The 16,133-nt window shown below is 39.6% G+C and overlaps 2 protein-coding genes across 2 annotated transcripts in view; one reads left to right on the forward strand and one right to left on the reverse strand.

Annotated features, from left to right (window-relative positions):
- The window catches only part of LAMA1 (laminin subunit alpha 1), a 135,038-nt gene extending 133,859 nt beyond the window's left edge, over positions 1-1,179 (forward strand). Inside the window, exons 62-63 of the mRNA XM_048508450.1 lie at positions 42-264; positions 834-1,179. Coding sequence (XP_048364407.1) covers positions 42-264; positions 834-994 — 384 coding nt within the window. The 3' untranslated portion in view covers positions 995-1,179. The remainder of the gene's footprint in view (positions 1-41; positions 265-833) is intronic.
- Positions 1,180-4,983: 3,804 nt separating this feature from the next.
- ARHGAP28 (Rho GTPase activating protein 28) overlaps positions 4,984-16,133 on the reverse strand; it is an 82,483-nt gene continuing 71,333 nt past the window's right edge. The window contains exons 12-15 of the mRNA XM_048508451.1: positions 14,948-15,091; positions 12,740-12,864; positions 9,440-9,504; positions 4,984-7,754 (exon numbers count right to left, since the gene is read on the reverse strand). Of these exons, the coding sequence (XP_048364408.1) occupies positions 7,663-7,754; positions 9,440-9,504; positions 12,740-12,864; positions 14,948-15,091 (426 nt within the window). The 3' untranslated portion in view covers positions 4,984-7,662. The remainder of the gene's footprint in view (positions 7,755-9,439; positions 9,505-12,739; positions 12,865-14,947; positions 15,092-16,133) is intronic.

The following is a 16,133-nucleotide window of genomic DNA, read 5'->3' on the forward strand; positions in this document are numbered from 1 at the left end:
CCTTGTCTCTTATCTTTATTGTCATTTGACTGTTTACATAGGTTTTATTCAGTGTCAACAATGGAGCTGGAAGAATAACAGCCACTTATGAACCAAAAAGTATGGCTAGTTTGTGTGATGGGCGATGGCATAAACTGCAAGCGAACAAAAGCAAGCATCAGATTGCTTTGGTAGTTGATGGGAACTTGGTTCAGGCAGATAATCCACATATGCAATCAACCTCTGCGGATACAAACAACCCCATCTATGTAGGGGGATATCCTGGTATGTCATTTTTCCCTACCTTCAAATGCAAATAAAAGCTTCACTCCTTTCCCTTCCTTCTCTCGTTCTTCTTTGTTTTGCTGACTAGTGGCAAAAGTCTCATATGAACAATTCTTTGGAATGGAGAGGATTGTGAAAACCTCTGACTCTGGTGGCAGAGCGTGATCTGTTTTCCTTGTCCATAGAACCTAGGGCTTTCAGTGAACCCAAACTGAATTTATTTGATGATTATAATGCCCTCAGAATGGGTCCCAAAAGCTTCACAGGAGCTGTGGCTGCATGCCCGCCCCATTATGGCCTCTTGTGTTTTCAGTTTGATTGGGATTCTCCTATTAGCACCTAATTTCCCAATCTCAGAGGCTTTGCAGGGCAACACCCCCCCCCCCCACACACACACATAATTGTATTGACATTTTAGAAACAAGGGTAGAATTTTTAATTTTTATTCTGCAATTAATTTTTGAATAATTATTTGTAATGGTTACCCAGTCAATTCAGTTTTTCAAGTGCAGTTTTAATCCTCTTCAGATGCTAAACTAATTCACCATGTCTTTTCGTTTGTGTTTCAGCTGATGTAAAACAAAATTGCTTGACCAGTAAGAGTTCATTCCAGGGTTGTTTGAGAAACCTCCAGCTGATAAAGGGCCAACACGTGGAATCCTTTGACTTCAGTGAAGCCTTTGACATTCATGGCGTTGCGCCACATTCCTGCCCAGGGGCTGAGCACTAGATGGAAGGGCAAAGTCTCTCTCTTCAGAGATATTTCATCTGTTTATAATGAAAACAGATTTCTAAAAAATGTTTGCCATATATTTTCCAACTCAGGACACATCATTTTAGCTAGAACTTCGATGATGGTATTTTTAATTAAAACCTCTCTGTACAACACATACCTCCACTAAAACATTAACAGCATTAACCTAGTACTGTCTTTTATTGTTGGTGAACATTCTCTTCTATTAGATCGGTGTTTACAGTTTATCTTCTGTTGAATACTTGACAGTATTTCATTTGATGTACATTTTTTAAAAATAATAATATTGTAAAATTGGGGCCCCACACAATAAAAACAGGCCTTTGTGGTTTTGAGTGCATATTGCACCTGTAAAACAGCAAGTCAGCAAATTTTCAATGTGTGATACAGCGCAGAGGAATTCAGTAGGGAGCTAGTAATAAAAACTTTGAAATATATTCAGCCTACACCATTGAAGTAAAATGTGCCTTATCTGGGTAAACTGATAGTAATGCTGCTGGTATTGTATTCAGCACAGAAAAACAGCTCAGACAGAAGCTGGGACAGGCTAGGTCAGGTTGCTTACCCACTTTGATTGATCTAGGCTGAAGCAGGACATATGAAAATATGTTATATGGGTAAGAGTGGTAACAATTATTTGTCTACCTACAGTAGTGGGAGCACAGCAGTCATAAACTCGGGTCTACTAATGGCACTGTGAATGAATTAACGAAATGTATTTATTATGGTCAAAGATCAGCACAAAAATATAGTACCAGAAATGCTTACATTAATAAAAGTTACATAGATGATATTAAAAAATAACAAATATATTTAAATTAATACAGAACTGTGATAAACTCTCACAGCTGCGCAAAATTAGGCATAAGAGAACAAGATATCTGCCATTTTTGTTTTGTTTTGGAGGACAACAGTAAGAGAATCATGAAAGAGCAATGCAGTAAACATGGGCAACAGTTTCAACTTTCCCACTTAACACGGAGTTTAGCTTACTTGATCAGTTGAATCCATAATACTGGACTGAACCATTTTACCTAAGAGATGTTTCCAGAATAGTCCATACAAAATAAGTAGCGATTCAACATGTAATCGGAAAGTTGGAGAGAAGGCCATGAAAAACCTTCTACCTGTTTTTAATTAAGGACAATGATGATGTCTGGTTACAAGTGCTTTGTGGACAGATGTAAGGAAATACTGTTAATCAGCTGAGGTCATTGATAAATTCAGAAGACATAAATCTTTGATATATGATATAAACCTCTGATCTCATGACCTAATATTACTTCTATGTGACATGGACCAGAATTCACATTAGGTGAAAAATCAATAAGGTTGATTACCACTTAAACATCTCAGAGCCAAGACAGCACAGAAAAAAAGCTCTAAGAAAGATTGTATTTATAAGAACAAAACAATTAAGCTTGAGAGCTTGAGAACTTATTTCAACAGGCCAATCAAACTCAAACTGAATTTCTACTGCAACACAATGTTAAACGCTATAGATTTTTGACAACAAATGGAATTGATGGATATACTAACGAACACAATATTTTTTCTCATGGCCAAAAACCTTTACTCTCCAACTTCCTGTTTAAACCTGTATGCCAAAACATAATTGCTCATTTTACAGACATACAGTAGCATGTATTGAAACATTCCAATTGAATGGATTATATAGTCTACTTTTATATCACACTTTTCCAGGAATCTGTGTACTTAAAATATGGACAACAAAAGATGGACAAGGTGTGGATCAAGTTTAATTTTTTTTGTCGTGGATTAGTTACATATACCATGTGATTCCTAAATTCTCTCAATTTACTCTTTATAATCATACTATTTATGACAGATGGTTAATGGAAATATTTCACTTCCACAAAGTGTTGGTACTACTATATTCTTTTTCACCAAAAGATCCAAGTAGAATTGTAAATCCATCCGTCACTTCTTTCTGGACCGTATTTCTAGCAGGATGATCTGCCGGGGGGGCAGGGTTCTAGTGCTTGCCTTGTTCTCCTCTTCCTATCCCCACCCCCAATTCTGTATTCAGAATTAGAAAATTCAACTTTCTTCAGTCTTGGAATAAAATTTAGAATAGGCAATGGGGAAAAGGGAAGAAAGAAAACAGTTTCGCACTTCCCCCTTGGCGAGCTATTAAAAGCCAAAGAATATACCAGAAAGCAATCCTTCTAATGTGGTTGGAATCCAGACACCAAATGCCCATTTCCCTGGTGTCCAGCCCCAGAAATCCCAAGGAAGTAATGCCCTTTGGTAGCCATTCCCTCCCTGGAGCTCCATGCAACACCCGCTCTCCCACCAGGCAAAACAAAACAGCGAGCTTCCCTTCCTCTTCTTTCCTGCACTGTTCCACTCTGGCCCAAGAAGTTGCAGGGGAACTGGGCAGCAGAGGCTCTTGTGGCTGCTGGACCAGCTTCCTGACCACACGTGCCTCCAGCATTTTAGAAAGGTGCCAAAGTTGGACTGGGTATGTGTGTGGGGGGGTGTCAGCAGCGGTGCTCTCCTGGCCCCCTTCGGCAGTGGGCTGTGGCACATCTTGGCTGCTGGGGTCAACCTTGGTGCAAACATGAGTCATCCTCTCATGGAGGCAGGGCAGGATCCCTCCTCTGGAGTGCTGACAGTACAATGATACAATATAAGGATGGGTACTGCTGCATGTGAACTTGCAGGTGAAGCGGACTGGGTGAAGCTTTCTGCCTGCAGCTGCCATCAATCTCCACAGCCCAAGATCAGGTGTTGATCACCAGATCGAATGGGAGCTCCAACTGGCAAGCCAGACTTTCATACGTCTACCTCTGGATTTCCAGCAGGCTGGGACTTTGTCCACTCTCCCGTTTCATTTTGCAGTCTGCGCTCAACAGCTTGGGAAGATAACTGTGCCCTTTCCTTTATGTTCTGCCTGTGTCTGCTGTGGGGGCAGGGGAGGCTCACTGAGGGTTACTGGTAGTGGCCTTACCTGTGAGACAAAGAGTTTGGAGAACCTGGAATGAGAAAGGAAGTCCTTCTGGTTCCTGAAAGACATCTTCAGATTTGTATTTCTTTTTAAACAGAGTCGCTGGAGAAAGGCAAGAGACTTGGGGGGGGGGGCTGTTGCAAAATCTGGAAGGCAGAAGAAAAGGAAGAACAAGGAATTTGATGGAAAGGGAGGTAGCCAAACAGGAGTGGGTTCTATAGGGCCCTGCTGAGTGAGGAGGGCAATCCCTCTCTTACCTTTCCAAACTAACTGAAGGGACACTCTGCATGCAAATGTTGGCAGCATGAAAGCAGTCAACGTGCAAATTCTCAGCCATCTGAGCTCTAAATTAAGCTAGAGGGAAGCAAGTACTGGCTTTCCAGTTCAGGCTAGGGCTAAAAGTCAGAGAGAAATTTGGGCTAAATGGATGCATGCAATGAAGCACTTTATCTGTGAACCCAGTAGGGACATTAGCCAGAATAGCTTAAGAAGAATGAATTGCCCTCTCCCCCAAACCATTAATGATCCAGTGAGCAAAAGTCTGCATGCCCCAATACTGTAACTGCAGAAGCATAGCTGTTTAGCAATACCCTTCAACTGTGCAATCTCCTCACCCAGTTGAAGAGGAACTTGTACCTAACTCCTGTACTGGGAAAGAACTGTTCCCTGAGGTGGGAGGAGATGGTTCCCAATTCCTACCCCAACAGTTTAAGTACGGGTATTAACATGGTTGCATTAGAGAGTCTTTGTAGATGGTTAAGGAAACCATAGGGAAACGTTTGGTGATGTACCAAAGGAAAAATGATTACAACGAGGTTTAGACAATAAAGCAATGCAACAATGAAAGCTGGATAGATTTGAAAACCATAGCAAACCTTTCACAATCACTGTACCTTTTGTGCATTACTGGTACCATTTTTAAGACTCATAAAAGAAGAGGCTGCAAATAATAAAAACAGTTACAATCCCAATGAAAAATCTGAAGTCAGGTACATTGCATGAGTGGAGGAAAAAGATTTACTTTATTTATGCTTTGCCCTTCTCCATTTGTGACATTTTGTCGCTAGTCCCAATAAAAATGTAAAATACAACAATAATTAGATAGATCTGTAATGAAAATATGTTTTGATCCAGGAAGTGAAGTCAAAACTTTGAGATGGTTTCCTATTACCTCAAAAACTTAGCAAGACTTCTGCCAAGTGTGAGATTCCCAGGACTGTATCCCAAATCCAGTATTGTGTGTGTGTACTTTCAGAGATGGACTGGAACTGGCACCTGCAGCAGCCAACTAAAAAGCATCCATCATCAGCACTAGGGCTGGAGACTGAAGACATTTTTGCAACAAAAATCTGCTGACTGAGCTGATTACCTGACCAGTGAACAGCCAAATGCAATTCTCTGAATCAGTGCCAAAGGCTTGGAACATTTTTTAAACGAACCACAGTGAGGTAGTTTTCAGTATTAAGACATTAAAAATATAAAAAGAATGTTCCAGTACTTTTCTTCGTATTTGATGGTATGTTCTGAAACACAAATCTATATTAAGACAATTCATCTCTTTTGGAGTGTAAAATGTGTCCCATTTCTGCATTATGGACCTCTGAACAAGTTAAACATTTCACTGACAGTCTAAATATATTACAGTGGTACATAATATTGAATTCAGCCAAAACACAGGATTCCCTCCCTGCGATATGTAAAATCCATACAAAGTTGGAGCATCTGTGATAACTGTTAGTCACATATTTGACCAAATACACCCCAAAGATTGTTCCTCCCTTCTTTTTATAGCTTCATGGAATGACTGATAAAACAAGCCACAACACATCAATTGTGTACTAAATGTTTCCAATATCTCTAAATATGCCTTGCGTTTATAAGGATTTCTAAAAATTACAGTGTCTGTAGAGATGAGAATTTTAAAATATGAAAATATAGGTTCATGCAGTAAAACTAGTTTCCACCTACTGCAACATTCAGGTAATGTTTCCCAGTATTCACCATGCATACCTCCTTCAGTTTTAATTTCCCTAAAGCATTTAGTTTACTGTAATACTGGCCTTGGCCCGGACCTAGATGGCCCCATCATCAGATCTCATCAGATCTCAAAAACTAAGCAGGGTAAACCCTGGCTAGTACTTGGATGGAAGATCACCAAGGAACACCAGAGTCAGTATTCAGAGGAAGGCAATAGAAAACCATCTCTGTTAGTCTCTTCCCTTGAAAAACCCACTGGGCTGCCAAAAGTCAGCTGTGTCTTGACAGCATTTTATACATACAGTCATACCTCAGTTTTTGTCGGTAATCCATTAGGATTACTTCGGTGAAAAACGAAACTGACGAAAACCGAGGCTATACTGTTTGCGCAGGTGCAATGCAAGTGGCGTAGCTACTTACGCAACAGTCATCTCGGATTTCATTGGCATGCCAACAAATCTGAGGCAACCGACGAAAACCGAAGGGAACAAACGGCTGGATCCCATCGGTGAAAACCGAAACCAACGAAAACCAAGGTATGACTGTACAACACAGACTATGAGCCAGCCAATATTAATCATTTTTAAGCCCCACTGATTTTGACTAGAGATATTTAAGTACATGCTTAAAGTCATCATTTTAATGAACATGATTAAAAATGTGTCCACAATCGATAATGTTCCATCCAGAGCATGCTGTCTTTTACATCTATAATGAAGACAAACATTCAATATTTTCCCCATTTTCACATAACCTTCCAGATGAGGCGATTTTCAATACTGTTAGATCAAAATTAAAAGAAATAATAAGGAAAATAATGCTTTGAATGAAATGGATGGTTCTCATCTCTAAAAACAGTCATATTTTACAAACAGCAAGCGATTTAATATATGGCTATTAAGTTAACAAAATTGCCAGTTAAATGACAAATTTAGGCATTCATCTGTTAAATCCTAACATCTGTCTTTGAGTCTTCTCAAAATGGTGCATGTAGAACAATTAACTTGTAGTGGTACACAGTTTGAAATGAATGAGTTACAAATTAACTTGTGTTAATTGTTGCAATGTAACATCATCAAAGAAATATCACTAAACTGCTCATATGCAGTTGTGTATATATACATGCACAATACATTAACAGTAAAAATACCTTTTACAGTAGTTTTTCCATCTCATTGGCAGCAAGTAATATACAATTAAACACAAGTATTGAATATTAACATTTGACAATAAAAAGATTTCCTTTGAACAGGAATGAGTAGTCATAGAGTTTTGGCACTCTCCATTGTTCATAGTGATGAACATTCCCCCTTCCCACATCTAGTGATTCCTTTGCAGTATCTTGCTACTTATGGCTATGTCCTTAGTCATCCAGAATGACACTGGAGTTCATTGGGTTTTTAAGTGTCACAACAGAAGAAAAAAAAACCTTTAGTGTCCCTTCACATTGGTTGAAAACTGGCACAAGTAAAACTAGTGTTAAAGTATTCTCATAGCAAAATAAATTACAACGAACAACTGAAGTAACAGCTCTCAAGTCATGTGTTTGGAAGGCAGAAACTTTAGATCATGTTGTTTAGATCCATACACAAATACTTTGGTTTTATCCTTGGCAATGTGGTTCTCAATAAGGGTGGTTTTTCTTCCAACCTTTTGGCATTTTTCAAAGTGCTTTGCCAAGTTGTCTTTGAAAGATTCAACTTATTTTTGGTTTAATTACCCACTCTGCTTGAGAATTTGCATGGTAAACATCTAGCATGTAAGCATCTGGGTCCAAACAGTGCTGTCCTGAAAGATAAATAGGAGAAAATTTTAAAATACTATGTGACACATGTTCATGTTCTAAATTAATACTATAGATTAATCCAGATCTAAAAACTGGGCAGAAATCTCTTGAGCATGGGAAGGCAAGACAATCATCTTGAAAAATTAACCCTCCCCCCAAGTTTCTTCATCAGTCTCAAAAGTTTGGAGGAGGGATGACAATGCTTATTCAGGAGCCTTTCTCCTTCAGGGCACCCCCCATCCAAAAGATCCCAGGCACTGATTGTACTGGTCTGGTGTGGAACACTTAAGAGAGTTTTGCTGTCTGACTAATGCACCGGTTGATACCCTGCCAAGCCTGTTGGAAATGATGATGCTGTGGTTTTAGAGTTCCTTGGAGATGATAGTTCTGGGGGATTTCAACATGCATGCTGACATGGCTGCCTCCACATGGGCCACAAATCTGGTTGTATTCTATGGCAGGACTCTCTCAATTTGTACCGTATCATATACACCAAGAAGATTAGATTTGATCTTTGACATGGTGGTGGATATTAGCCTGATCTCTATGGAGAGAGTGCTGTGGTCAGACCACTTTGTTCTGTATAGGCAGTGAGCAGATTTATGTTACCCACATAAATTTGCAGATCCAATGCTATGCAGAATCTGATGCCTCCCAAAGATTCATTGGATGGACTGGAGAAGGACTGACATAGTCTCTCTCCAAAGCCATCACAATGTCCTCTTTGCCCCCATCTAAAACTGGCCTTACATTGTTTCAGAATTTTCTTTACTTTTGGAAACTCATTACATCTATGCAAAAAACAACAAAATTATTAATATTTATCCATATATATCTGATATTTATTAATAAAAATAATATCCAAAGTGTCAGGAATGAATGGAATAAGAAGGGTTATACCTAGCAACATTTGATTAAGCTATAAAACTTGAGTAAATATCCTGTTGGATGAGAAAAGGCCTCAATCTACATCAAAGGCTATAAGATTTATTTGCATAACAAAACAGCTGGATTGAGTGTTAACATCCTGACCAAATGAAAAAAAGTAGCCTGACCAATAGAAGAGCACACACACACAAGCCATAGAATCCTCAGCCAGTGTACTTGAAAATGAGTATTAGATCTTGCTATTTTACTGCACCAACTTACTTGGATTATGTTTATACCTGAACCTTTATTTTATACTGAAATGAACTCTAAAGCTTTTACAGGAGTGGTTTTACCATTTGCAAAGGTCTGACTCAGTCTTAGCTAGGGTATTTTAAAAGGGGGATTGAATTCCTGGGTCCAGGAATGGGACAGGGGAATTAAGGTACTACTGGCAAAGCAATAGTGCTGAAATGGAACATTAGATGAGCAACTGAGGATCTGAGATTGGAACCTATTCATGTTCTGTGCACATAAGTACAATTTCTCTGCCTGGACTCCCCTTGCAATCCAAAAGTCCTCCTGAAATGCTGCTTTTGGGGAGATGGGGGACTCCCAGGTATAGCATGAGAGGGGAGTTATAGGGCTGTTACAGGAGTGGAGAAATCAATAAAAATGATGCTCTCCCATGTGTGTGCATTTTTCTACCCATGGTTTCTCACTGCTACCCCATGCTTTCCTTTTTCACTTGTGTACCACCCACAGGTCTAATCTGCTATGCTAAGTAACAGGCTAGCTATTATTAAATTTGAACACATACCTATATTTCCTCCAATCTCATGTAAACTTTGGATCTGTATCTTCATGTTCTCTGATGGTTCTTGGCTACAATCGGAGGGAATAAAACATTGAAGAAGAAGAAGACTTTATTTACAGTCAATGACCAGATATAATAAAACACTGGGGAATCATATCACTAAAAGTTAAAGTATGATGACATTTACAAATTAATTCATACAGATATTTCTCTTCCTATTGTGTCAGGATAATAAAATGTGTCCTATATAATCCTAAAGTAAAGACATGTAACTGCACAGAGGGCACGCTCCATGTTGTACTTGTTACCCAGCTTTCACAGGTTGTGAACTTATTTGTAAGGAATCTCCACCAGCTGCTAAGAGTGTAACAGCACACATATGTTTTAAAATAGCAATGGGGAAAATAACTCGGCTTGGCAATGCGAGAGACAGGCTGGGTAGGGATCTTTTAAGATTATGTATACCAGAAACGGCTTGAAACTTATCTGCAGAGAATTCACAAAAGACCAAATTGCAGTTTAAAATATTTTTATATAAATTTTGTTTGCAAGCAATCACACAGTAAGAAGTCAAGGCACATACACACAGTTCCTAAGATATAAACAGGGAGGAGAAGATAGGTGGGATGATAGCACAGGGAGTTGGGGAAGCAGGGACTGTACGTTACCTAAATTCAGCTGAAGAAGTTCTTGTAGAAGGCAGGGATTCCTATGCCAGCATGGAGAGTGGGGGCCAGCAGCAGCTGGTGCCAGCAGCAGCTGAAGCCAGCCTGGAGGGCTTGAGTCAGCATTGAGAGCCAGCATTGAGAACTTAAACCAGCAGCAGGAGCTGGCTAGCTAGCCAGCTAGTGCTAGAGTAAAGAACCAGCATTAAGAACATGGAACTTTGGGTGCACTGTATTTTTATACAGTTTGGGGTGGGACAGGTAAGTCATTTTCCTAAATTCTCTGGAATTTCCCATGCTGGACTTGCTGGCTTGAGCTAATTAAAAAGCTCTATCTATTATTCTAAGTACCCGGGACAATGGGGGTCAATTGCTCTTAGATTAAATCAGGAAGCACAGAATGGCTTTATGAAGAGTAACTCTGTAGAGAAACTGCCCATGTTATTCAGATTTAGGTGAGACATTTGATTAGGACAGGGTGAGTGGTTTAGGAGAGACATAACAATGGGTAGAGGAAATGCAAAGAAGCAACCATCTGTTGCTGACCTGGTTTCCAGAAGAGATAGGGAAATGCAGTATCTGATACTAAGGTGGCTTTCCATATTCTTTTGTCTTACAGCATTTTAGCAAGGTGTGGTAATCAAGCATGCCCTCCAACTCATCCTCCTGATTAGATTTTGTAAAGCAGACCTGTGACCCTTGGACATGCTGCTACCTACACAGAGAAGTGTATGACAACTGGCTTCTGCCAATATGATTTTTGAAGAAAATATATTGCCATGATATATATATATTTGTGGGATTGATCAGGGCCATAACATACTATACTTATTAGAATGAGCCACTATGCTAACAGGAACAACTAAGGTCAAACTAGATTTTACAGCATCCATGAGTCCAGCCCGGGGATACTGATGCCAGTTTAGAGGTGAATTTGACCATTTAAAAATGCTGCAAGGGCTCCTCACGGTGAGACCAGGCGATCTTGTCCCCCCCTGCATGTTTTCAGCTGCCAAAACAATAATACCTAGTTTGGTTCTATGATTTAAAGGCAGCTTGCTCTTAGACAACTCAGATACACTGAGCTTAGTCTAGCCATATGATGGAAAAGAAAATGCATTTATGAATGACAGGCAATTCCTGTGACTATTGACCGTGGCATATGATGAAACAGTTTGGAGACTGATTCACCACAGTTTCAGAAGCCCTTTCTGCACAGGGCAAAAATAGTGGCCCAGGGACGGAAAAACACTGGTCCCTGGGAAGCTGTTCGCACAGGCAGCGCTGCTGCAACACAGCAGCGCCATCCTGTGCAGCCCCGAGTGGCGTGGGAGGTTTTTGGAAACCTCCCGTGGGAGGTTTTTGGAAAGCGCTGCCTTCCCATCGGCGCGGTACAAACCGCACCGCGCCGAAGGTGCCGCTTTCCCGTCCCCCCCACTCACCTCGTCCTTCAGCATCAGTCTGGAGGGCTGCTGAGACCCGCCCATGCTGCCTTCTGACCCCTGGAGGTTGGAGGGCAGCATGGGTGGGTCCTTGAAGCTCTCCAGTCTGTGCGGAGCCGCCTCTTCTGTGCTGGCCTCTGCGGGGGCTGCTCATATGCTCCCGTGCAAATGGCCCCCTCCCCTCCACCGGTACAATTTTTGCCGGAGGAGAGGCGCCCTTTCCGCTGTGCGGAAAGGGCCAGACAGCCATTCTGTGCCTGATGTCAACAAACTATTGGAGGCTGTTCTATGATCTAGCACAGGACCCCCCAATATGGTGGTGTCCATGAGTGCCATGGGATTCAGACACCTTTCCGGGCACTTACCAAGTGATTTTAGAAAGTGGGTGGAGCAAAGTGGGACTTTTCCACAGCAAGGCTTTCAACTGGCCACTGGAGATTCAATTGGCCACATTGATCTTCAATATATGACTGAAGGTAAGCTGTGACAGTCATTTTGTATCTGATCCTGCCTTCCACAGCATCCATTTTGTGGCATCCATTTTGTGTCTGCACCCATTATGCTATGTCAGAATTCGAAATGTTCCTGTAAGCTCAAAAAGGTTGAGAGACCCTAACCAAGCAACAGCGAGTCAAGCTTCAAATTGGGTGTACAGGGAAGTAATTAGATGAGTTCTTCCAGTTTCAATTTTATTTCAAATATTTATATACCTGCCTTTCTCTAGAGCATTTCAAGACTCAACAGATCAAAAATATATATTTAAAAACCACTCTAAAAGCACTTCATGGCTCTCTAGCAGGATATCCTGCTTTTCGTAGACTGTCCCAAAATTTCTCCAGAATAACTGTGTTCCTGCAGCCTTAATGTAAAATCAAGATCTGTGGCCAGTTCTTGTAGGCTGTTCCACTAAAAAGCCTGAGGCCATGCTTTAAAGAATGTGCCTTATATAAAAGGGCAACTGACAACAGATATTCAGGAAAAGATGATAAACTTTAGCCTTGACATCTTCAAAACTGTAACATGCTAACCAGTCAGTGTGCTGGCTCAGAATGAACGAATAAACTGTAACCCATGTTGTTCTTCAAACAAATAAACAAGACTGACATTCATGTATGAAAAAACAGTGTGCAAAATATTTGTCCTGTCACTGAACTATAATCCTGTGAGCAACATATCCTATTTATGCTTTTACTCACCTGTTTTCACAATAAAATCGTGCCACAATATCTTTGACTTTTGTTTGATTGTTCAACTGTATTGCCATAGAAACCTTTGAATGTAGTGGAGCATGAACTCTTATGACCCCTTCAGGTATGTCGGACTGCAAAAAAACAGGGAAGTGACTATTTGCTCAAGTCAGCATAGGTATAATCTGTCACATTATTTGTTTTATACCATTTGAAAATAATTTCATTTTGTAAGTCTTCATTGTCTGTTGGTTCATTGGGTGTGATGGCACAGAAAGGACAGATTGAAAGACCAAAGTGGAGGGTGGGAACTGAAGAAAAGGCCTAAAGGAAGCATAAGAGGCAGACAGAATGGAAATGAGCATTAAGTGCAGGAATGCTCCTTAAAGGCAGATACCAACGTATAGATAAACAAAAGAGGCTATGCCCATGCAACTCAGGCCAAGTTGAGACAATGGAGAACACTTTGTTTCATTGTGCAAGATTTGCCAAGATTAGAATGACCCAACCCATCATTACTTCACTCCTATACAATCATTTAACTGATGCTTTTAGGATTCCTTTAATCTTAGATAATCTTGATCCTTACTTTTGCGAAAGACTAGCAAAATATCTTTTAAAGGTTATAGACGCAACTCTAGATGGATACTAAGCATTAGATTGCTAGCATCATAACAACAATAATGTTGGTTATATTAACTATTTGCTACTCGTATACAGTTCCTACCTCTGCCAGTAACCTATAGGTTCACAGTCATCCAAAGTCAAATAACCTGTGGGTGACTCATAGAAAGATGTCGTAGTCTTATTATCGATTGTCAGATGGTATAACAATTGAAGGCTGTTAGAGTCAGATCGATTATTCACCCATTTCCTTGTCCCCTATCCCTTATTCTGTATTTGATGCCACCCCAACAAACTCTGTGTTTTATAGTAAAATTTTAATACTGTATGTTATTATGATACTTAGGATCTGTTGATAAGTCTTCAGTCTGGTCTGTAAAGAAGTACATAGGTATGACACTTTTGATGAGTTCATTTGGACTACACTATTGATAAGACTCTGAATATTTGGTGTATTTATCTGTCTTTTATGGACAATTGTTTTATTGTAACTTGGAATGCCAATAAAGGCTTGTCTACTAGTCATTAAGTGCAGGAGCATCACAGAGAAGAGCAGGTGAAGAGAAGATACAAGGATGAAGAGATCCTAGGACTGACCCTATACTGAATACCAGAGAATAACTCCATTTAAAAAAATCTCTCTGAGTCTCTAAAAGTCACCATACTTATCAAGACATAATTCCCTGCCAGTTCCATATTTCATTTCCATGTCTGGTATTTTGCTCTGCAGATATCTGGTGCAAGCAACTCAAGCAACTTGCATTGCTGGAGTCTTGGAACATTTGTTTAATGGGCTATTTGAGCAGAATATATGGATTATTTTAATCCCTTGGTCATCATCTTAGTCTTGGAGGTAGTGGTTGTTGGATGAAATGCTATATGCATGCTACGGCATGGAGGGAGACAACAGATCATTTTGGGAGGCACAAATACAAAAGATTGTTGGGAGGAGACTCTCATATGAGAGAGGTAAGGGCTAGATTGGGAGGAAAGGGATTTTTTAGGGAAAGAGGAGCACTGAGTAGAAGGGAGGGAAGGCAGCACGGTATAGCCTGATCTTGTCAGATCTTGGGAAATAAGCAGGGTCGGAACTTGGAAGGATGACCTCCAAGGAAGACCCTACTGAAGAAGGCAATGGCAAACCAGCTTAATCATGAGCCTTGAAAGCCCTTTGCTGGTGTCACCATATGTTGGCTGAGAATTGATGGTACTTTACACACAAGGAGTAGAAATGAGAGAAACTGAAGAAGGACAGTGTTATGTCCAAATTTCCCTTCAGTCTATGTTTAAGAGATAACTCCTTTTTTTGATCTTCATTTCAAATTTGTTCAAGCTAATGTATTTATAATTTATATATTCATATGTATAGTTCATATAAGTATCAACTTTACATCTTGTTCATTATGATGTTCTGATTTGTTTGTATAGAATTTAATGAGTTTATTGTAATGATTGAAATGGTTAATAAACATATATTATTTTAAAAGAATGTCAATATTAACAATATTTTATATATTATTGTTTTGAGTTGCTTTAGATAAAGATTTTAATGAAAAATCAATGTTCAATAATAGTCTCTTGTTCTAAGTATACCTCTGTTTTTTCTGGCCGTTCCCTTTCCATAGTTTTTCTTCTCAACAGCCTTCGTACACCCTTGTCAAACATTAGCTGCCTCCTAGTATTGTTCATTGCAGCCTCATTCATTTTTCTCACCTGAGAAATCATAAAATTTGGGACCTAAATGGAAGGAAAAAAGAAGTGTATACGTGAATAATAACTCCCTAAAAGCCTTTTCTCTTGGAATCCCTGATATAATCCTATTGTAAATTTTTCAAATTTTCAGCCTTTGAAATAGAGATCTTCTTTCATCTCCCAGAAAACAAGGGATACATAATTTTGGAAGTGTTTTCACACTACCCCATCAATTGTACCATTCATTCCTGCAACAGAAGCAAGAATTCCATTTAAAACCTAATCACTTTTATTATTGTTTGAATTTAATTCAATCCTTTCTCCAAGGAGATCAGCCAGCAGACTTGGTCCCCTCATCACATTAACCTGACAACAGCCCTCTTGTCAGGGTGAGACTGGGAGAGTAAGGCTGACCCATGGCGGAATAGAGATTTGAACATAAGGGACAGTTTCATGGAGAAAGGTGACCAGAGCCAACAATATCAGATTGGAGCATTTTTCCCTTTAGGAGACAAGCTTTTCGCCATATAACCATTGCACCCAATAGAAAGGAAACAAGAGTAATAGTATTCTTTTCATATTCAAACCATAAAATTCCCAGTTGCCTTGTGCTAGATGGTATTTTAGCTATAGTGGTGAACTTTTAACATTGTATCAGTTAAACCTAAAATCAGGTAGTTAACAAGCATAACTTCCAACTTTCTATGTTCAGCCAGGGAAAAATTACCAAGGCTAAGATATACTCACCTTTCTCTGTAAACAACCATTCCAACACTGTAGTCTTTTTTCACTGGCAAAATTCAAAATGTTGTTTAAGTTAATTGTCTTTTTCTGTTTCATTTGTAGTTTTATGATACTCTATCAAAGGTATGCATTGACTGAATGCATTGTAGGAATAACATTCAGACTAAAAATATTCACATATGAATACAATAGAGCAAACTGTTGGTGGCAGACAAGACTGAGATTGTTATTTCAGAAGGAATAAGAAGTTATCTTTCTGGTAAGATGGTACTGAAAAGTACAGAGACTGAATTACAGAGGGATGGATTCAGAATTTGGCAGCTTGAAAATTTAAATGATGACA

This window comes from Sphaerodactylus townsendi, linkage group LG09, assembly GCF_021028975.2.
Source record: "Sphaerodactylus townsendi isolate TG3544 linkage group LG09, MPM_Stown_v2.3, whole genome shotgun sequence".
In the NCBI taxonomy this organism is placed as follows: Eukaryota; Metazoa; Chordata; class Lepidosauria; order Squamata; family Sphaerodactylidae; genus Sphaerodactylus; species Sphaerodactylus townsendi.